This window comes from Diadema antillarum, unplaced genomic scaffold (assembly GCF_040938485.1).
Source record: "Diadema antillarum isolate AM-2024a unplaced genomic scaffold, OU_Dant_1.0 scf00000089, whole genome shotgun sequence".
NCBI classification, from domain to species: domain Eukaryota; kingdom Metazoa; phylum Echinodermata; class Echinoidea; order Diadematoida; family Diadematidae; genus Diadema; species Diadema antillarum.
Genome location: NW_027270978.1, coordinates 334,728 through 359,360, shown reverse-complemented (window position 1 = coordinate 359,360; position 24,633 = coordinate 334,728). Strand labels below are relative to the sequence as shown.

Here is a 24,633-nt window from a genome sequence, read left to right as displayed (position 1 = left end):
TGACGCAAGATCAAGGAATGAGAACGACTATTTTCATATTTCTTCCTGTAATTTTGTTGTTGTAAATTTAGTGTCACCATGCCGTCCTGAGATTGTCATTCCCATCTAAGAACAGAAACTGCAAAACCATCTTTTAGTTGAGAGAAAAATTACTGCTTTGTTCTAAAGGACCAATTGCTTCCAAAATACACGGATGTATATGCATCATGCCAAGTTCATGAGACAAATTTTAAGTTATTGATGTTCTATTGGCATTCTGTGTCCCTATTGCAGCCTTATTCAATTAGAGCTACAACCTTACAAGATAGGTTTCTCAGATGAAGAAATGAAGTTTGGTTGTATTCATGAATGTGAAGATTTCATCTGCCATCTTTTGCTCGATAATGTGGAATATGCTCAAGATAAACAGTATTAAGATGTGTCAACCTCCAAATGATGAAGACACATGGATGATGAGGTGCATTGGATTAAAATGGGTAGTGGTCACTTTGGTGAATTTAATTTTTTTAGGAACGGTACAGGGTTTTGAAAAGTCTCTTGTGGAGATTCTTACAATGCACTAGAGCAAAATTTGTTCTCTTGGGTTTGATAACAGGAGATTTAATGGGTCAGTTTTTCATTGGGTATCATGCAAGAAATTTATGTCGATGGTGAGGCAAGATTTGTGTAACACATATTGATCATGAGGTGTTGGGCGGACAAGTTCTGCATTAAAAATGATGAGATGAATATGGATGAAAATATGTACAGCAGTTTACTTCAGTGAGAATGTGCATCAACTAGGTATACACTTTGTAAAAGGTTATATGTTAAATCTTCAAAAGGTTGATGGCTTGTGAACTTTGGTAAATTGTGTGCTGCTAGACGAGTAACAAAGAGGAACATACGTTTGATTTGGAACATCAAATGTTATGGTTGGGTAACAATTAAGCAATAACATTTCTCCAAACTGAGTGTATGAACCCAGAAATGTATCATTGATGTATTCAGAATGTCAAAAAGATGGTAAATTTTGTTGCTCCTCCCTTTTGCTTTGATGGAACAATTTTTGATTGGTGTGCAGTTTTATTTTCTTTTCTTTTTTTAACAGCATTGCTGGTTTGCTTTTCTGGTCACTATGCTTGCTCACTTGCTTCCTTTGCAGCTGTGGTGCTTTTACTGTTGTCATCAGTGTGTTTTGTAAATTGCTTGTTGGCCGACAAATCAATGAGGAAATATGATTTTATTGAGGTTATTGCAGCCAGGATAGGCTATGTGTATGAGTCAGTAACATACTGATATTCGTACACCTGAATCAACGGAGGCAAAGATGTTGACTTTTCTCCACATCTGTGTCTCATTTTAACAATCTTTTGTTTTTATATGTTTATATTTTTACCTGCTTTCTCCCTTGCCCCCCCCCCCCCCCATGCTCTCCATTTTTTGCCTGTTATGCTTGCTCTTTTGCTCTTTTTGCCTGCTTGCTGATAACTTCAATTAATTTAATCTGCACAGGTCATGACTTTTAAATGAAGTTAGTGAAGAGTAAATGATTTGTGCCGGAAGAAAATGTTTGAAAATTACCAACCAATACACATATCGTGAACATTGACCTGCAGTCATAATTCAATGGGGCACACATGCAGTCACTCATAGAAACACATTTCGGGATACCGATAAATCTACACCACAAGTGCATTACAGTTCCATCTTTCTACCTTTGTCTAGTGGTGACCCAAGTTGCATATTGTAGCATTTAGTGTCTTAAAGACAGAATGTGTAAATTATAGGTTCAAACTACCTCCAGCTATGGCAGAGCTACAATGTAAGTGAGAAATATTTCTGTTGTTCATTGTGACAATGCATTTCATGCAAATGTATCAAGGTATTTTCATGTTGTTTTGAAGATTTTAACTTTCTCCTGACATTGTTCTTAGTTTTTTTATTTATGCACTTTTTTTCACATTATTTTGCATTTGGAAGTGACTTATTTTCTGTTTTGATATCCACTCCCCCGCTGTCAAAATGAGGGCTGTTAGTACGAAAGAAAAATGGAGGATTTATCATCCCCCTTCTTGTAATAAGTGTCCAATTGTGACTACAGCTTGTACCAGGGTACTTGTACCACATCATCATTTCATCTTTCCATTGGTGTTGTAAATAATTTGTGATGAACAGATGTGCATTAAAGATCAATGCTAAACAGCGATCATATTTTTATGCATCTTTCTTTTCTCATTTAAAAAGAAAAAAGAAAATAAAAATCACTTACATTGTGATAGTGGTAATTTGTTGTATCGATGTTCTGTGTACAGTCAACTTCGCCTAAGTTGAGTCTATTTGGACTGAAGAAATAGCTTCCACTTAAAATTTGACTTAATGAGGGATTAAAATCTATGTAGCATAAAGAGAAGAGGACTTGAAAAGACCTTCGACTGAGGCGATTATTCGACTTATGCAAGGTTGACTTAAGCAAGGTTGACTGTATTACAAAAGACCACTGTACAGCTATATTGAGTGAGCCTGTTAAGGTAGGGACAGTATTTGGAAGGACACTATTTGTTAAAACTGTTAGAAAGGTGATGCTTCCTCAGTCAACTTAGATTTGTTTTGTGCTTAATATCGATTTCCTGACATGATCTGGAAAAACAAGCAAAGCATTCACACTGGTAAGTGCATGCTCTAGCACAAATTAAATGCCACTCACTGGCTGGTAAGGGAAATGACACTTTTGCAGGTTTGTTTATTTGAGACTTGGGGCGTTATTGTAGGTTTTTTACTGAGACAATCCCTTTAAAAAGGTGCGATTAAAAACCAGTGTTGACAAAAACAAACGTTTAGCTCAAGGTTTTAAACGATAAGACTAATTCACTCATATACATCAGCCACATTTGTCGCCCATTAAAACAATACACTCCTGCTTCTCAAGAAAAGAGATGATGGAACATTTGATACCTCACATGCACAGTATGTGTGTTTATTCAAAATAATGAAACTTCAGATCAACAAATTTAAGGTAAAATGAATTGATAATACTAATAAAAATATATATATGTTTTTCCTACTGATAATATAAGTAGGAAAACCATAATGACAATAAATGAAACAGGTCATTATTGCCACTGTCCATAGGGACCTACTATTATCGTTACAACTACTGTTACTACAAGTACCAACTATTTTGTGTTCAAAACTGCAATGAGTAATCTCTATCTTGCATATTTGGAGCTGTTTTCAGATTTCAGTCAATCCATCCATTTACGCTGCTTTGAAAATGAGCTACTCTGTGTACATACATGTGTACATACAAAAATGCACACATATGCATAAAGAGATTAGTAAATTCAATTCAATTCAATTCAATTCAATTTGTTTATTCATCTCAATCATCATAAAACAAATACACGAATAAATAAATAAAAATAAATAAATAAATGAATAAAGAAATCAATAAAGATGATATATATTGATATTGATTGATTGAAATCCTGAGCATATCCAATCGTGGCTACGACAAAATGTTTTATACATTGATTACAAAATACTCCAAAGCTATTGTTTATTTCAGCAAATCTTATCAGCCTGGCAAATTTCCTGATATACACCCTTTCAATATTTTGCATGCAAGTTCCAAATGGTGGAAGATTAAGTTTAAGCCCTCCTGAGAATTACATTTCACCTTTGATGGTTTAGTGTTACTGAGCAAGAGCATCAGGATATAGTCCTCAAAGCTTTCAAACCATCCATTATACAGTGGACTCCCATTATAACGAAGTCCTCTAGACCAGCAGTTTTCTTTCGTTATATCAAAATTTTGTTACAACTGAACAAATACACAATGAAAAACATAAGAGCTGATAATTTTGCTACCTGGATTTTTATACTGTTGTAACCAAAATTTTGTTATAACGGGAGTGCACTGTAACCAGGCAGGAGGTCTGTTGTCCACAAAGGGGTAAGGCAATGTTCCTTGCCCAATTCAACAGTAATGCTATCAAATGCTAAGTATTAGAGCATCATCACTGTGGCTGTGATTTTTTTAACTCTTTTTCCATGGTCAAATACATTGTGTAGTTAATCTTTCTTATGCACCCACTTTTCTGATCAATCCCAGTGCCTATTTTTTCTCTGTGGTTGCAAGGTGCCATACAAGCTGTTGCATCTCAACAAACATAGCCTACCTATACATGTATTCCAAGGTGCAGTTCGATAGATTTGGCATCTGCCATCTTTTTTCAAAGTTGCACGAACGCGTTGCAGTGCCGTAGCTCCCTCGTGGGCAGTCTAGGGTTGCTGTCCCGCCCCATTGGGTTCTAGGCCACCAGAGACCCTCATCAAAGTGTTTGGGACAGAATCCATGGATAACTGAGGAGGGAAATAGAGAGAGAGAGAGAGAGAGAGAGAGAGAGAGAGAGAGAACCAGTTATCTATGTGAAACATATACAATTAGTATTTTAAGGACAATAATTTGGATAACATTAAAGAAAACACCAACACACACTATGTGAAAATTACAGTGGTACGTATGTTTATGGCAATTCTTTTATGTATGCACTTGCAATGCCCAATGTTTTATACTGCGCTGATGGTAGCAGAAGAAATTATCCATATACAAGTATTGTGCAATTCTTTCTTTCTTTTTTATATATCTGGTCTATATATTCCTGTTTACAGCAAAATTTATCTCCTAATTCTTCATGTGGTATTTTGTGCATATGTGTGCTTGTGTTTTTCATGTGCTTAGGACACTACAGCTTCACAGCCAGAGTCCTGGAATGTGATATTGTTACGTGAAGTATGATAACATCTCATAAACAAGTACTAAAAACATATCTCTTTCTGAATTCTCCCAAATCATTTTCAGATGGGCAGATGTCTACCATGTGAACAATTTCCATACAAACTTTTTACCCAGCAAATCGTGATGGTATGTCTCATCTTACTCGAGATGTATATCAAAAGTTACACCAAGTACTCATAATTCAAAGATAGTATACAAATGATGCACAGGACAGAGTGGATTGGTGAGAATTGGATGCGCGAGTTTAATTTTGGAACTGTTTAAACCTACGAGTGCAGCAGGTGGGTTTTAGACTGTTCCAAAGTTAAACGAGAGCATCTATTTCTCACTGATCCACGAAATAGGCCTGTGCATCATTTGTGTTTTAAAATGGGCCCTGTAAATTCATGAAATACAACCATTTTCCCCATCATGCATCTGGTACACCTATAACACTATACAAGACTTGAGCCATGCATTCGGATTTTACCGGACGCATGGCTCAGTGTGGATCAGTAAAAATCAATGCTTGACAATTGACCAATCAGATTGCAGAGATTCTGAAGCCCAATTTATAATACTGAATGATGATGGCATTAAAAACCAAACTTTTTAATCTACCAGGGGTCTGTTTCATAAAGTCATCACAAAGAAGCCTTTACATTAATCTCAGAAGTTGCTCATATGTAGCTATGTAAAAAAGTAAAATCCATTTCATGAAGTCTGTCATAATTGTGTCATGTGAGCAAAAGTCTCTCATAAGACTTTCATGAAATTGACCCCTGTTCAAAAAATAAAAATAAAATGTTTTCCTATGTGTACATCATTTAATGAGCCATGTCTGTTACCTCTAAGCACATTTCTAAAAAATCCTAACATAAGGTCACTGTTCATTTATTGGACATCAACTAGAAGAAAATAGTTTCAGCTGGTCAAGGTTACTACCTTCGCATCCACTGGTTGTGACTTCAGCATGGGGGTCATCACAGGCATCGCATCGCCGGCCATTAACCCCCCTCCTGCAGGAGCACTGACCGGTCTGTTGGTCACAGTCTTGACTGGAGGATCCAACCTCATAGCAACCACAGGGGTAACAGGTGTCACTGTCTGAAAGGCGGTAGAAGTGTTCCTGTGTAGGAGGAGTCAAATGCAACACCACTTTCAATGAAATTTGACAATAATGGTATATGACTTCACAATGGAATATACATAGGGAATATTCATTGCTGTAGAATATCAAATCAGGAAGTTTGAGTGGTATTGTTGTTTCATTTTTTTTAGTCATCTTTTCTCTTCCTCGTGGTATGTCAATGCCTTCACATCCAAGAAAGGTCATTTGTAGCTTAACAAGCAAATGATTAAAAAAAAATCAAATACAAGGATACCGTTACAGAACTAGGGGACAGCAACAGTAATTATGAAACATTTCTTTTCAGAAATATTGTCAAGAAACATTTTTACACTTCTAATCTTATACTAATCAGAAAAATAGCCAGAATAGCATAATACTCCTTTTGTGCTTATACCTGATAACAAACAGAAATGGAACCTCATACATTTGACAGTACCAAATTCTTAGACTTAGAAAGAAGTCACAAAACAGCTTTGTTGTTTGGCTTTAGATGATTATGTGTGAGACATTTCATATAAATCATACGATCTAGACAGGCTACAACATGTAGTTCAAATGATTTTTTTTTTAAGAGATAAAAAAGTGTTCTCTTTTTGGTAAAGTCCAATATTCTAGTCTACAATCCGGCTTCCAGGTCCCAGTCTCCTTGTCCTTACCTGGCAGTGACATTCCCCTGTGGTCTTGTTGCAAGTGGGGTCAAATCCCATGTCCTCATCACACTCGCAGGGGCCGCAGACCGGGTATCCCCACCAGTCATCTGGGCACTCTTCAACCATGTGCTGGCAGTGGTCGCCATAGAAACGCTCCGAGCAGGTGCAGCTGTAGCCAAGATCTGTCTCCGGAGAAAGGTCACAGGTGGAGCCATGCTGGCACGCACCCAGTTCACACGCTGACAAGCATTCAGGGCCAAAATGACCTGAAAAAGAAGTTGAAAATGCCCCCATTTTGTTTTATTTAAAGAATCAAGTTTGCGCAAATGTTATCACGAGTTGCTGCTCCAACTTCTCCAGTGCTGTACAATACATTATTATTCATGAGCTCTATACATGTTGTTATATGACATAACACTACTGATCCCACATGCCTAGTGTGCACTTAAGCCCTACCCATCAAGGTATAGCTCACACTCTGAGCTACTTCAAAAATTACTATCCAGTACCGGTACTAAAGACTCATCAGCAACAACAAAAACGACAAATATTGTCAGCTGCCTCAAACAAGAATGAAACAGACTTACCAGAATTACACAGACTCTGGATAGAGATATATTAGAGAGCTGCTGAAAATGGCAACTTAATAATGAATGTGAATGAAAAGTCACTTTTTATCTGCTTTTCCCATCACTTTTATTGTGATCTATTTAGAACCCAAGCTTTTACTAGATTTTATTTTATATATTTAGGTATGCCCAAAGCTTTTGCCAGACTAACTTATATAGTCTACTACAATCATTACAATTTCCACTGTTTTTTGTCTGATCCTTGGAAGCTGAGAGCAATGATAATACATTATAATGATTTAAAATGCCAGTGAAAAATAGAATAACAGTGGTTTGGGAGAATTATGACAGACTGTGGATGGATCAAGATGGAACCTGTGTGGGAGAAAAGCCCACCTTTGTCACAACGGCACTCATGTAGGTCCCACAGATCCACACACTGGCTGTGGGTGGGGCAGTCTGCATCCAGGCAGGAGTCTGGGGCATTGCAGACATCCTCCACATTGGTCCTTGCCCCCACGGCAGGGTCCAGGGGGCTACCACCGATGGACATTCCCTAGGGGTAGGGTTGGGTAGGATGGAGGGGCACAGGGGATCAAAAGAAGATGTACATGTATTATCACGTCGAGTTTTCAACTCAAATGTATTATGATGTAAAAAGTTGTAAATATGTTCATGTTTCATGTATTTTCAAACTAGAGCTATACATTGTACTGTACATACTACCTTTTTATAACCTTTGTAATAAGTATCAGACTTGATTAGCATTCATGCTATTTTCTGGTACCTTTTATTATGTATTCATGCATGTTTCTTTTGTAATGTATTATGCAATATAAAAATGTGAAGATAAATAGTAATAAACTTAAAACTTCAAAAGGGAATGAGATCAAATGGAATACAAGTACTTGGATAATGGAATACAAAACTGCAAAAGTCAATGTTCAATTCAATTACATTCAAATTTATGCTATTCTTGATTGGAATCTGAAATGAAAATAACGAGCTGGTTGTTGATACATTTATTCATCTGAGATGTTTCATCTCTGAACTATGGCTTCCTAAGGAGATCATGAATATTCAATGGGTCCTGTGATGTCATGCAATAAAACCTACATCTACACACTCCATGTTCATGCTACTTTCATACTACCGGTTATTTCACTTAGCAAGATATAATTTATCCCACAGTCATCAACACACTGGTGAGATGACAGAAACAATACCATTAGGCATCCAGCGAAGCCATTGGTGAGAGCGCCCTCTGTCAACATCCCTCCCAGCGTCACTCTGATCACCCTCTCTCCGTCAAGGCTGTCCATGGCTCGAACAGACCTCTGTTAGTACAGGAAATGTTCATTAGACTGGAGTTTACACACCTCTCTGAACATAAGGACTTAATATCTACATAAGATAGCAAACATGGCGATATGACCAAGGACCATGGCACCATCATTAATTCACGTCCGAAGGAACAAACAATTAACAGATATAATTGTTGTTAGAAAACACTGGGAAACATGTAAACCCTTTAAACTGCCTTTACTTTTTATCATTTTTTATAGATATATGGAGCTCACTGTTCTACATGTATAAGTTGTCTTATTTCATTTCATACACTGAAGTCAGCCTCAATGTGCAACATGTGTTCATCTAAACAATAACTGTTATTTTACCTTTACCAACATTCTTTTCAAGAATGTTGGAGAGTATGTGCTATTACTAAATGGACGACTTTTCAATTCTAAAATTCTGTTAAACAAGTACAAAGCTTAGCTGAAAGTGTCTCCTCATGGACACTCACCAGGTCCCAATCAAAATCCACTGAGAGAATCACTGTGTTATTCTCCCACTCTGCCAAGAAGTCATGCCACTCCCCGTCACTGACTGGTCGCTGGTCAAGCTGGACACTGACTGAGCTGGTGACGTAGTGGATGTAGCCATCGACCAACTGCAGGGGGGGCCAAACAATGAGACTCTTTAGGAACAACATGTTGAATTTAGCCTTTTGCTTACACACGCAGGGTGTGTCTCAACACACATACAGAGACTCCAACCCCAAGCACCTTCTAATCTGGAGATTCTCCCTCCTGAAACCCCTAGCAAACGGGAGACTCAAAGTTGATGTGCGCTTCTCGCACATCACGAGCGCGAAGTGCGAAATTCCTTGCAGCAGGGATCCAGGGCCCTTAGCGGACCCTGGAAACTCTAGGATTCTAGATGCTCTCTTGTGTTATCTACGGCTCATTTTTCAACGTACGATGAAATTAAGTAAGAAATCATTTCAAGTGGGAGACACAGAGCCAGGGCGGGAGAAATTAAAACTCAAGCAGGAGAACGGGAGATTTTGCAAAACTGGGCTTTCGGCGGGAGATCTCCCGTCGAAAGCAGGAGAGTTGGGGTCTCTGCACATAAGATATACAATTTTATCATGCTTCATTAACCCGTTGAGAATAGGCCAATTTTGCTACAACACACATTTCCTATAGACACCTGCCTGAGTATACGCGGGACTCGTCTTCCGCGGGTAAACTTACATTCACTACTTGTTACTCTGCCAAATTCAATAAAGTTAATTGGCTCCAACTTGGCAATATACCACCTGATGAAGACTTTTGAACCACAAAGATCTTCCCACAGTATTTCCATTCTAACTGATACGAGGAAGAAGACACATTCTATAATGTATACCACAAAAAAATAATGATATCCATTTAATGCACCCTAATTAGACCATAAGACTTAGACAGGTGTGCAAGAGTGAGCTCAATACTAGATGGAAGCAAAAACAATCAAGTATACAAGGGTTTGAGATCTCAATAGAGAAATGTTTTGTGTCTTTCAGCCTAGACTGCAAGGTGCACCGTCCTGCTACGTGGCCTGTCAGAGTGATTGGAAACTCTTTGAAGATGCAAATCTTCTATGTTCTATATTTCTGATAGTCTGTGAACAGTTCGTTAGATATTCAGTTCTTTCTTTCTGCTGTATATCGAGAACTACCATTTGCTGCTCTTATCACATGTTCAATAAATTAAGACTTTTATCGCAAATGAGCTAGGCACCATTTCTAAACATTTTAAAGTACATGTAAGTCCATCATCAGATCGAGCAAAATTAATCCTTTCCAGTAACACTTCACTTGTGACATAACAAGGAATATCTTGGAAGTCATGATTAAATATATCCTGTACTTTATTATTTTCTTTGTTTTTTAGCAGCTTTAATCACAAATGTCTCAACTTAACGAGAATGGAGTTAGCTCATTTTGCAATAAAACTCTTAAAATGTCCCACAAACAGGAGAAGAAGGCATTTTACAGGCTTACAGGATGTCACACCATCCATGATCTACCACATCAGAGAGAGAGAAAAAAAAATAACCCACACTACCTTTGCAGATAAAAAAAGAAGAATCTATGAGATACAGCTACCTAGGAAGGAGTGTAGACTCGTATTTATAAGCTATTGCATTGTGCAATTGCATTGCATTACGTTGAATGTCCTAAGACAGACATAGTATAAAAGATGTGTTTGGATATTTCATTTGTGTGTCTCCCAAAACAAACCTCAATTCGAATGTTGGCATCATTTGTCAACTCAAGAAACATCAAGACTCCACTGGGGTCCCTGGTGCGGAAAGCGATGTGATTGGTCCACGATAGGGTGATTGTCTCATTGGTGTCAAAGGTCATGTAGCCATCATTTTTGACATGAACAGGATCTAACATGGCTTCAACATGGAAAAAAAAACAATACTACTCATCGTAAGATCATACAATTGCAATATATAACATATTTTTACTCATATAAGACAGATGAAAATGAGAAAGATGAAGAAGGAAAAGAGGAAGGGATAAAGGAAGTAGAATAAGGAGTGGGAAAGAAGAAGGAAAAAACAAGACTGCACATGGTATCAAAAAAAAAATATATGTAAAGGTTTAAAATTTCTAGTCACAGTGATATACGCAATTCATGACCAATATGTTTGCATTTCCTGTTTTGTACAGATAAAGAGAAAAATATGATTAAATGCAAAGACAATGACATGAGAATAATTCTGCTGACCACTTTCACTCCAGATCGCTTCACTCAGTGGTAGTTTTAGGTCAAAGTTGACAAATGCTCTAATACTGCCACCAAATGGAATCTTCTGGAAAAAATGGCATAAATTAATGCTGCATCTTTCCAAAGAATGTTCTACATATCATATTTGAGATAAGTTCTTGCAATCAGATCTTTTTTAAAAACATTTATCTACTAAAGATCCTGTTTCTTTATGGATAGAATGATATCAATAGAATTACTGACATTATTTGAGATTTCCTGCAGACAAATGTGAGCTCACAGAAATACACCTACAATCCAGGCATGACATTGTTCATTATTTTTTATTTGATGCACTGTGAGCAAAACTCCACACCATCCGACTGATTTTACAGACACTGAATATAAGCTGTGCAGACCAGGATAAATTGTTTATACCAGTTGTGACTTAATTCATCTTTGTTGTCTTCCAAGAAGTGTCAGAACTCTGTGCAATGATGGGTATAGAAGAAAGCACGATGTATCACATCCTATGTATTTTACTGGCTTTATGCACTGCACTTGCATTTGTGCCACAAGCTACACTTGGTGCATCAGGCGGATGCATCAAAAGTCACACTTTGGAGAGCAAAGCATTAATCATTGTGTAATACCAAAAAAGAGGCATTGTTAGGGACAAGAGAAATTGCCGACAGACAGAACCTACTTTCCTGGCAATTAACCCCTCCACTCTGGGAGGAACAGTGACAGGTGTAGCGGTCCCATCCGCTCTCACAAGTGGCTCCCGTGTGACAGGGGTCTGACTCGCAGAAGTCGGACTTGTGCGGGCAGCCGGGTTGGGTGCCCACGTCCTCCACGTTGGTGGCGAGATCGAGGAGCTCGTTGTCGATGTAGACGTCCCGGATGCAACCGTCAAAGTCCAAATCCTCCCCCTGAGCTCGGCTGGAGTTGGAGATGTCTGGAAGATTGCCCAGAAAGAATGGTCCAGTCAGGTCCAACAACCTACAGATAGAATAAATTGAAAGATGTTTTAGTGCCCTGCAAACACAAAAGGATAAAGAAATAAAAAATAAAAATCTCTCATTTTTTTTGACAATGAAGACAAACAATCATATTAGAGGACTACTTAAGTCAATTAACCTTGAAAGAAAGGGAATTGTATTTCTCAATCTGGTATCATCTTTTTGTATTTTTGTTACATGCTTTGTTATATTTACACTATGTTCTGATGTGTATATGAAATGCAAACATTTTGTTAGATTACATTCTTCTGATAAATAAAATGAATAGACTTGAAAAATGAATTTGAATGGTGTTTTTCAAAAGAATAACCATGTAGAAATCTAATTTTTTGTGTTTAACATCACAAATGAATTGACCACCTATCTCTATTTAATTGACTTAAGTGAAAATGAAAACATATAGAATGTTTTCATCCTGATTAGAATTTATCACTCTCTAAAAAGAGCATGAGGGCGTCTTGACATTAACAGGGACTAATTCTGAATGAAATCAACAAATTCAAACCACAAAAGCACATAGGTATTACGTTATTAATGTAAAATGAGATAGTCAAACTTGGCAAAGTATACAGTGGGGTTCATGAAACAAGAAGTAAATTTCAAATAACACTGAGATGTACAGTGTGTAGCAACTCTTGTAAAGCTATTATTTCACCTTTTATTCATGCACATCGATTCAAATACCATCACTGCAAACAATAATGCTAAAATGTTCACTATCAGTATTCAAAAGCACATAGGTATTACGTTATTAATGTAAAATGAGATAGTCAAACTTGGCAAAGTATACAGTGGGGTTCATGAAACAAGAAGTAAATTTCAAATAACACTGAGATGTACAGTGTGTAGCAACTCTTGTAAAGCTATTATTTCACCTTTTATTCATGCACATCGATTCAAATACCATCACTGCAAACAATAATGCTAAAATGTTCACTATCAGTATTCAAAAGCACATAGGTATTACGTTATTAATGTAAAATGAGATAGTCAAACTTGGCAAAGTATACAGTGGGGTTCATGAAACAAGAAGTAAATTTCAAATAACACTGAGATGTACAGTGTGTAGCAACTCTTGTAAAGCTATTATTTCACCTTTTATTCATGCACATCGATTCAAATACCATCACTGCAAACAATAATGCTAAAATGTTCACTATCAGTATACTCTGTATCTGATACTGCACTTTGGATATGTATCCAAGTATGTCATGTTGTGTATAAGTTTGTTCTTGTTTGAAATTAAACAATAACCCAAACCAAAAGCAAACTACTTTTACAAGGGTCTAAACTGTGGAGCTTAGTGTCAATTGTAATATACATCCTTGCAAGCCACATTATGAATCAGTATGAGACAAAAATACTTTCTCATTTTACCATTTTTTATCCTACTTTATTAGGTTATGAATACATCTCAGATTTAACCCTATGCATACCCATACTGCGGTCTGCCTTGTGGAAGTAATTGCTCTACACATTCTACACACTGGGCTATGCTTTGCTACTGACAAAAATGTAGCAAATTGACAGAAATCTGTCATTTAGAGAACATGTGTCATTTTCATTTAAAGAACATGACACATACGCAGGGCGGTGAGTTGGTTCAGTCGGTAGCACGTCTGCCTCACGATCCTAAGGACCCGGGTTCAAACCCAAGTCTGGACTGAGCAATGTTGTGTGTAAACATACCGTCCCCTCTAGCAAGAGGCAAAACACTCTGTCCCTCGGATAGGACATAAAACGGAGGTACCGTGTATGAGAGAGTCACAGCTCATGCACGTAAAAGATCCCGCTTTATTCATTCATCGCAAAGAGCAGGGTGTTTAACCCAGTGAAGTGGTCCCACCTCACATCCAACTGGACCCCATGGAAGACCAGTTTAGCATAGCTGAATATGGGCTATCCAGCCATCTTCTCAGATGGAAGTGAACAAACAATCAAACAAACAAACAAACAAACAAACAAACACAGTTGATGTCAGATCAGAAGTAGCACATTATTTTATGCATACCTCCCCCCCCCCCCCCACCACCATTACCTGTACTCCCCACTCCCAGTTGCTGAGGCAGCACAGCTGTAGTCAGGGTGATCACCGTCATATGCGAGAGCAATGGCCGCGTCGCATTCATCCAGAATAATGGTAGCAGTCTGTTAGTATCAATAACAATAAATATACACACTTAATAAAGATTACATATATTCCAGAAATGTAACATAATGTAGAATTTCAATTCCACAATCTCTGCGATAGTGACAAAAAAAAAATTTACTACAAATATAATGTAGTCATTGTGGTAGGGTAGTATTCTAAGGGAAGGAAAATTCTTCAACTGTGGACTAAACAGAAAGTACACGGGTGACAGGAATCACCGAGGACGCAATTCACGATTAAATTGTTGCACATATAAAAATTGACTGAACACACCAACCATCAAATAGTACCATGGTACCTACCATCAAATAGTATTCGATGACAACCGTGTGCCACTGCTCGTCACTGACTCCTCCCACTCTGCTGGCCGTTACCGTGGTGACATCACTTCCTGTCGAGAAGGAGAACTGCACCTGATCGTCGACGATCTCAAGGGCGATGAAGTCATGCTGCTGGTTGTAGCATCCATTATAGAAGATCATTCCACTCGGCTTGCGGGTGGCAAAGCTTAACAGGAGAATGAATCACTCACTATGATTCAGTTTCAGACCGCAGAAAGTGAACTCTGACTTCTTTCCCCCTTCACTAACATTCACCAACCCTTTATATAAGATATATATGCACACACATGAATACATGTGTGCATATGAATATGTTTAACTTAACAACCTCTCTTCTCCTTCTTCATCTTCCTTTCCAGTAAAGTCCATCAATGACTTGTATCGTCGTAATTTGGGGGGATGTGTGGTGTGCTGTGCAATTGCTCCATAAAAAACTATCTTCCCTACTTTTACCACCACTTATGATTATGTGCACACAGAGTTCTATGCTATCATTGTGTGGTACATACACACAAGATATCTAATTGTATGAAAACTGAAATACTCATGGAAAAGGCAATCCAATTCTAACCTTACGGACAGTTGGAACCTCACTCTCTGAGTTAGGGAGGGGAACATCATAAGTGAATCCCCCATGAAGCTCCGTGTTCTCATCTTGCAGTAGGGTCCATCAGAGAGGTCAAGGTCATGGCAGATCCAATCAAACTCTCCACCAAAGTAGTTTTCTGTCTCACAGTTTACACCTGAATCATTTCAACAACAACAACAAAGTCATAACAAATTGAGGGCTAATACTTGGTATGGTGTTGATAATTCCAAAGATTGGTTAATCCAAAAATGAAAACAGATTCATTATTTCAAAAGTTTGATATTTTGAAGGTTTATTAATCTGAAAATTTTAAAAAGGTGCGTACTAACAGACATTCAGAATTACGAACCTTACTTTGTTTTGGATTAATGAAACCTTTAGAAGAACAAAGTTGTTGTTGGTTTTTTTTTTATTCATGATGAATTTATGCAGATTTTTCAAAAGACCCTACATGCTTGATTTGCAGCTAATTCTTAACAAGTCGATATATTTCAGAAGACAATGAAGTTCCTACGTGTCCTTTAAATCAGCAACACATTGTTGCAGTTCCTTTTTCTATCTCAAATTGGCACATTTTGGTATAGATGTCTTTTTGATCTTGTGCAAACTTAATGAATGAATCAGTTCCATATAATCTCAGTTTCTCTACATATACACTGAATCCAGATATATCACATATGTAATGAAATTCTGAGGAGCTGATTCGAGATAGCAAGATGATATGTGACAAAATTCCATCATCACAAAATCACATCATCAAAATGTCACTAATTATGGGGAAACTTAGTTTGAATTCCTTCAAGATCCTGAACACACTTGTTGTACACAGGACACTGTTGTTGTCAGCACATAAGAATAGAATCAGTACATACAAAAACAATTCAGGGATGTTAAAGGGAACCAAACTAATATATGGCAAAAGGCAGATGAAAAAGATAAGCATAAAGTGTGACAAGAAATAAACACACATAAGCATAATCATTTCACTATGGTGTACAGTGCACTCTCATAATCTCAACTGGTCCCAGATATCATCATTTGCACAGGAAAACTTGCAAGCTCACTGAAATAAGATCAACTTCACAAAAGATGCCACTTCATTCTGACCTTCTCGATTCAAGGTGGCACTCTATAGTACCGGTAAATCGGTCAAAATATCATCCTACCCTCACATTTTCAGTGCAGTGAAGAGCTGTTAAACCCTGAAGAACCCTAGAGGTTTCAAACTCTGCTCTCTGAAGGAAACAGTGAATTTTAACATTTGGCATGGGTTCAAACAGAATTTGTAATGTTGTTTTTATATCTAAGATTAATTTGCAGGGTAGCATAATACAAGAGTGATAAAAACCAGATGGAGAAACACGAACATTTCCACGCACTCACACAAGCGCACGTACACCAAGGCAGGTGTAGGCGGTGGAGTGATTTTCAAGAGGAGCTGCTACCAGCAGTCCAAGTGATGAGTAGTTATAAGAGAGACTTAGAACAAATAAGATGTGCCACTTCAAGAAACAGAAAACAGAAATTTGATTTGTTCATATTGCAGCTTCTGTTTAACTGACCCATATGTAACATAATCACGTCTCTGTACCATCAAATCTTTGCAGTATCCATTGACTGAAGCTGAGCAACACCAGCAGACCTCTCAATTCAGTCAAGAGTAGGTCTCTGGAAATAGTTGATATGAATCTGATATATTGCTGTTTGGATACTTCACTTGATATACTTTGCCTGATTCACAGCATCAGAGATACAATTGCATCCTCATCAATGAGTCTGAAATCAGTTAGCATGTTACTAGATGTATGGTAACTCAGTTGAATCTACCAAATGAGATCAAAATCTACAACATAATATACTCACTCCCATTACTCACTTGCAACAAAAAAATAATCATCCACCATTATCATATGAAATGTACCATTTGTTACAGATGGCAAAGGCAAATTTTAGAAATGTGTGCGTGTGTGCGAGTGTGTTTGTGATAACACAATATATGAGGAGTCCATCTAATATTTGTGAATAAATTTTGTGGGGGCACTGCAGCATAGTTGATGAGACTCCTGACTTTTCAATTACAGGTCCCAAGTTTGCATGGCCGGCGAAACCGGGGATGCCGGGGGGGGGGGCGCTTAGGCCCCTTTGCACCATACAAAGGAATACATAAGGTGTCACCACTTTGGGCCCTCCCCCACCCCCACTTTTTTTACCCCGGAAGTGCATAAGTGGCACTCAAAAAATAAATATAGACCTTGAAGTGTGAGCGCAGTAAGGTTATTTTTTTTGGGGGGGAGGGGGGTTGAAGACCTTTTTTTTTGTTGTTGTTGTTGTTGCTGTTGTTGTTGTGGCTTCTCAGCCGAAGAAACCTAGAAGTGCCACCAGAAGTTGCGCTGAAGGCTTTTTTTTTTTTTTGTTAGCTCATGAAACCCGGAAGTGGCCCCCACCTTTTGAAAACGCTCCGCCAGCCCTGGTTTGGATCCCATCGAGTGCCTTTATCCTTGGAAAATCTTCAGTGACTGAAATACATACTCAAGTATGTGAAGACATCTATAAATCAAATTCCATTTTAGACACCTCGTAGACATTGCAAAACTTCAACAATGGTCAATGTTTGTACATTATAATTATGTACCTCATGGGACATAATAAAGAACTCTCCAGAAAGAGGCCTGAATCATGGTCTTGAAAATGTAATGCTTTACAATACATTTCTTTTTAATTTTCCATTCAAATTTTTCTATTCTCTCATCTTCGCTTCCCACTTCCAACCCCCTCACCCTCCACACACACACACAATAAAAGACTTCCTAATGAATGGCACACATTTTTAGTATGCATATATTCTGTAGCCTACCTGTAAATCCATCTTGGCACAAGCAAGTGTACCCCTGCTCTTTCTGGACACAGGTACCTCCATTGGCGCAAGGGCTCGAGTAGCAGAAGTTAACCTCTGTGAGGCAGTAGTTTCCTGTATACCCTGGAGGACAGACACAGCTGTAGTGGATCTCGGGATGGACGGAGTGGAAGATCACCGTTGCAGTGGCAATGACCTCACCTGGAGTCCAGGAGCTGACCGTTGCCACGCACTGGTGGAAGCCACTGCATATCTCCTGCAGACAGAGGTCGTCACTGAACGGCAGAACGGTGGCACCAAGCGCCGAGGAGAGCTGGCTTCGTTTGACGTATATCCTTTCTTGGAGGTGCTGAGAGGTGAAGAAAGTGCCGTCGGGGCGCTGCGCCGCAAAGGTGATGCTCAGGAGTCCGGGACCTTCTGTCTGGATGCTGAAGATGTGGATGAAGTCCCGGTGTGTGGGGATGATCCTCTCCATGGTTTCCGTGAAGCGGACCAACTTTGAGGACAGGAACTCGCTGGAGTGAATGCCCTCCATGCGAACCGTCACACTGTTGGCAAGCATGTCAGCAGTCACTATGAACACGTGGAACTTGCCAAGTGCTGCCACTACATTTAATCCGTCTATAAATGAACGAAGAAAAGATGAAATGGAGATAACATTTTCAATACTGTAAAAGAGCGTCAAAGCCTATTGGTGTTACTGAAGTTTTTCCAATATTTTCTGCATTCTCTGATTCAGTAGTGGAAGTTAAATAGCACATCTGCATAATGGTATTGTATGAACTAAGACAGAACCATGGGCAAAATCTTGTTTTCAAAGAAAAACATATGTGAGCTTTATTTTTTTCTACATTGGTTGTCAGTATGAATCTAATGGATATATATCATGCAATTATCATATCATAGAAGTGCCCTGTTTAGAGAAAATCTGGAATATAGTGATCAGCTAAACATAGACTTTCAGTAACACAAAAAAGTCAGTTTAAAGATAGTCCTCACCAGATGCTTGTACTATGAATTCAATAGTCTGAGGTAGGAGTCGTCTGCGGAGATACGGGTTAAGCCTTATTCCACCTGTCGATTCATTCAAGATTAGATGATAGTTGTCGTTTCCGCGTATAATAGAGTACCACAGCACATCTGAAATGTCAGGATCTGTTGCAGGCACCTTTCCGACATCACCTTCATAAAAGATACCTTCATAGCTATTCAAAAAAAATCATAAAGTCATACAGAATAGGCATATTATCATTGTAATCCGTCACACCGATGTGAACGATCACATCAGCAAAATATGGTACATTGATAGCGCGAATGACAAGCTCATACTCTCTGCGAGATTCATAGTCAAGTATATCCAGTGTAGTGATCATCCCGGACGCATAATGTACCTCAAAAGGGAAAAGATCTTCATCCAAGATGGTGTACCTGATATGGCCATTATCTAGGGAATCCGGATCAAGGGCAGTCACTTCACCCACCCATTCCCCTGGAACACGATTCTCCTTGACTGTGAAGAAGTACTCCTTCCGGGTAAATGATGGTGGATTGTCATTGACGTCGAGGATTTCCACAGTGATTTGCACTGCCGTTCTCAATGAAGGAATACCTTGGTCATAAGCATATGCCACCAACTCATACTCAGCCCCTGACTCGCGGTCCAGCAATAAGGCGACACGAACAGTGCCCGACATCTCATCTATGATGAACCGCCCATCTGCATCAGAGCCTCCTTCAAAAGTATACCTTACTTCACCATTTGATCCTGCAAAAAAAAAAAAAATAGTAATAAGAGAAGAGACTAGAACTGCTTTAGATTGAATAAAAATCCATCATTATTACAGATTTCTCTTCTTTTTACCCAAAACTGAGTTCTATATTACCTGTAGTTCTTATAATAATCATTTCCTTGTAATATCATGGACAGTCAAGAGATGAATATGTCATTAAACTAAAACAGAAGTCTTCAGTTTTTGCAGGTAGGCCTATATAGAATAGTGCACGGTCATTAAATGAGCATAAGGTGAAGCATTCAGTGCATTGTGTATACTAGGTAACAACATATACAGTGCGTATTTAAAAAAAAACGCAACAAGATTTAATTTCAAATTTGTGAAGATTGTGTTAACTTTACAACAAAGCGAGTAGCAACATCTTAAAGCCACATATCTCCTCTTTCCAATGATATCTTATTTATTCTTACTCGGTCATGGATGGCTGAGTAATCATTCTTTTTGGACAGTGGGTCAAATTGGACTTGGGACCAAGTTTCAGTTTCTGCATTCAACTATGACGTCGATTTTCGTAGAGAAAAGCTGAATGTCTGTTCTGGATTTTGTGGAACGGTTTGCTCCTAGGGCCCTTCTTCTTTGAAAACAACATGAACGGAAATGGATACTTACAAATTTTAAATGAAATGTGATACCTGAATTAATGGAAAATTTTCCTGTGCAACAAAGGAGTGTGTTCAGATGCCTATATGGCGGGCACAGGATGGCGCACCAGCCGATCGACTAGTTGCAGTAAGAAACAGATTGGCTGAGGTATTTGGAAATCGGGTGATTGCCTTGTATCATGATGTGGAGTGGCCACCACGATCTCCGGATCTTACTTGTGACTTTTTTCTTTTGGGTTATCTCAAGAGCAAAGTGTTCATTACCCCTCCACCTGACATTGCAACTCTGAGACAAAGAATCACTGATGAGTTTGAAGCTCTACGCCACCAAGCCCAAATGATTCCCAGGGCTGTGCGTGAGATGGAGAAAAGAGCTAATCTTTGTGTGGAAAGAAATGGTGGCCATGTTGAGGGGCATGGGATGTAATGTTAAAAAGAGATACTAGTATCCGAAAGAAGACAATGGTAAGTTTCGATCATTAATTTCATTAATTTCATTAATTGTGATCATTAATGTCATTAAAATTAATTTCATTATTCCGTTTGTTTAGTTAATTTCTAATAAGGTGCACTGATTCTTGCAGTGCCTAAACTTGGTCCCAAGTCCAATTTGACTCTTTGTCCAAAAAGAATGATTACTCAGCCATCCATGACCGTGTACGAATGAATAAGATATCATTGGAAAGAGGAGATATGTGGTTTTAAGATGTTGCTACTCACTTTGGTGTAAACACAATCTTCACAATTTTTAAATCAAATCTTGTTGCGTTTATTTTGATACGTACTGTAGTAGCATCTTCATGCATTGCTATGAACACACACACGCACATTCAAAATTTTCAGTGTTCAGCAGCACTGTTAAATTTCTACTGTTTGGGGTACTCTCTTGTGTGCTGTCATTATGCACAGAATTCTTCAAAGCTATATTTGATCTTCAATCTCATCTGTAAAGCATTAATCCAACTCCTCAGTGTATCATGAATTGTGTCACTAAAAGTAGGGTGGACACCAGGAGTAAAGTGCATCTTTTAGCTTTTTGAAGCACTCCTAAACAATTTCAGTGTTTTATATATATATATATATATATATATATATATATATATATATATACATATATATATTCACTGCAGAGTATATATATTTGTAGAGAATTACATCTGAAAAAGATACTGGAGTATTGTTTCATGTTAAGTAAATCCACATATGACTAGCTTCCTTTTTATTTCAGTCTGTATGTTGTATGTGCATGCCAATATCACGGCATTGAAAAATGGGTCATTTTTATTGCCAAATAAAAAGTTTGGTATCATTATTTTATCTATGATGTGTCTTCCCCACTCCATACCTGTACATAAAAAAGAGAACTTTTTCTTTTTTGAAAAAACAATAACAAACAAACAAACAAACAAGAAATACGACAAAGCTGCCTTTAAAGCGATGGGAATCAATCTTCTGGGTCAAAATCCAAATTATTGTAAAAATCTTATACAAACAACAGAAATTTGCCTGCATCAGCATCCAAAGCAGTTATTGTCAGCACAGAGGAGTAAAGAGGGCAGTTCTCTTCAATTTCTCCTTCATAATGCGATGTAGGAAAGATAGGTGGATTATCATTGATATCTTCAATGGAAATTTGAAGGCTTGCGCTGGACTGCTGGGGGATATCTCCATGGTAAGTGGCAGTTACAGTTAATACATATTGAGACACTGTTTCACGGTCCAGCTGCAAACGGGTGTGTACTTCTCCTGAATGTTCATTGATTTCAAACTCCGGTACATCATCCATGCTGAAGCTTATTTCAGCATTGGATCCTGCATCACCACCAGAGACTGAAACTTGAACAATAACATGACCAATGGGAACAGATTCACTGACGGACACACTGTAAGTCGAGTTTTGGAAAATAGGTGCGTCACTCCTTGTATCTGTAACCTGACTCGTTATATTTACAGGGATGGGCTGCTCAAATATGGGGTTGTGGTCATTGCGATCGTCCACATGAATGGTCAGGTTGGTGGTTTCAGATTTTGGTGGTGTGCCGTGGTCAGTTGCAGTGACACGAAATGTATGAGACTCTATCGTTTCTCTGTCGAGAGCAACTGTTGTCACTATCAGACCTGTGTCTGGATTGATGTCAAACATGGCTCCACTCCGAGCATCCGATTGAGCCGTCATGCTGTAGGTGAGCCGCCCGTTGTCGCCATGATCATTGTCGGTTGCCGTCATCGTTGTCACAACATACCCAGGATCCTCATTTTCAGGAACTCTTCGTACATAGATCGTGCTGTCAAACGAAGGATTGGTATTTTGAACCTGTCGTCTGTATCGATGAGAAACAAGTTTATCGGACAAGATTTTCCTCTTCTGACTTCTAATTATACTCTGTCTAAACTCTGCCGCATTAACGTTAAAGGCTGCAAAAACTTCGCCATGCAAAATGGCAGCAACCACCAACAAAGAGAACAGATACGACATCACGGCTCCCGATAAATTTTCTTCCACTTGACTTTAGTTGATGTTCGGCAGCATCCGTGGCCTCCAGCAAGCGTCACATAATATTATGATTTGGTCATCTCGCTGATCGAAATGTTCCGACAAAGTAAGTCAGTTCTTCAAACTGGAATTGAAAGCAATGCGTTTCGTCTTCCAAGGCTTTTGAGCAGCCTGCTATCACGAAATTCCGCTTTAAAACTCGTCACAGGTGATGCAAGTGCAAGCTGTATCTGGTAGGAGAAAGTCTCTTTCCTCCGCCGGTCTGCTCTGCGTACGACTCCATGGGGGCGCACCAAGAGAACGTGACACTGACAAATCACCGGGGAGCGTACAACCGTCTCTTACAAACTTCAGGCTTGATTTGAGCCAATGGGCGAGTTTGGAAGAACTTTGTGGGCGGAGCCTACCTCTCAGATTACCTCTCCTCGCAGAAAATAACCAATCGCTCTCTCCACAATCTCTTTCTGATTTTATCTAGTGTGTGCATGTTTAGTATGAAAACAAGGTACCATCATAATTGTTTCAATCATTCTAATTGTGCGACATTTGTTGCAGGCAACTAATACTGTGTTTATTACACAAACTGATTTTTAGTGTTTGGGAGATTCCAACAGGGGTCGTGATGTTGTTCCTGTTCGGTTTGGTGGTAGTTGCTACCATTCTACACGGCGAAAGTTTTGCCACCTTCAATGTCCATGTGGGACATTTTAGACAAAGTACAAGTCAAACAAGAGTGAGGCCACTTTGGGAGATGTCTGGTCATAGTAAACTTGTTTCGGACCGATACAGACGACAGGTCCAAAATACCAACCCCTCGTTTGACAGCATGTTGTATGTACGGAGAGTTCCTGAAAATGAGGATCCTGGATATATCGTGACAACGATCACGGCAACCGACAATGATGATGGTGACAACGGCCGACTCACCTACAGCATGACGGCTCAATCGGATGCTCGGAGTGGAGCCATGTTTGACATCAATCCAGACACAGGTCTGATAATGACGACAATGGCTCTCGACAGAGAAACGATAGAATCCCACACATTTCGTCTCACTGCGACTGACCACGGCACACCACCAAAAGCTACCACCACCCACCTGACCGTTTATGTTGACGATCGCAATGACCACACCCCCATATTTGAGCAGCCCATCCCTGTAAATATAACGAGTCAGATTACAGATACAAGGAATGACGCACCTATTTTCCAAAACTCGACTTACAGTGCGTTCGTTAGTGAATCTGTTCCCATTGGCAATGTTGTTGTTCAAGTTTCGGCCTCCGATGGTGATGCGGGTTCCAACGCTGAAATAAGCTACAGCATGGATGATGTACCTGAGTTTGAAATCAATGAAAATTCAGGAGAGGTACACACCCGCTTGCAGCTAGACCGTGAAACAGTGTCCCACTATACATTAACTGTGACTGCCAGTGACCATGGAGATATCCCCCAGCAGTCCAGGGCAATCATTCAAATTTTCATTCAAGACATAAACGATAACCCGCCTGTTTTTGCTTCATCACATTATGAAGGAGAAATTGAAGAAAACAGCCTTATTTCCTCCAGTTTCATGACAATAACTGCTTTGGATGTTGATGCGGGTAAGTTTGTGTTGTTTGTCTGCATTTAA

The 24,633-nt window shown here is 38.9% G+C and overlaps 2 protein-coding genes across 2 annotated transcripts; one reads left to right on the top strand and one right to left on the bottom strand.

Annotated features, from left to right (window-relative positions):
* Window positions 1-3,565: 3,565 nt before the first annotated feature.
* On the bottom strand, window positions 3,566-22,982 carry LOC139718111 (cadherin EGF LAG seven-pass G-type receptor 3-like). Its single transcript, XM_071629596.1, is given in 15 exon segments — window positions 3,566-4,344; window positions 5,705-5,888; window positions 6,548-6,807; window positions 7,507-7,666; window positions 8,337-8,447; window positions 8,915-9,061; window positions 10,676-10,839; window positions 11,860-12,155; window positions 14,214-14,323; window positions 14,630-14,834; window positions 15,240-15,411; window positions 18,112-18,732; window positions 19,111-19,321; window positions 19,323-19,876; window positions 22,223-22,982. Coding segments are annotated over 15 exon segments (4,143 nt in total). The 3' UTR covers window positions 3,566-4,156.
* A 769-nt stretch (window positions 22,983-23,751) lies between these two features.
* LOC139718110 (cadherin EGF LAG seven-pass G-type receptor 2-like) lies at window positions 23,752-24,633 on the top strand. Its single transcript, XM_071629595.1, has one exon. The coding sequence runs from the start codon at window positions 23,752-23,754 to the stop codon at window positions 24,631-24,633; it is 882 nt and encodes a 293-aa protein (XP_071485696.1).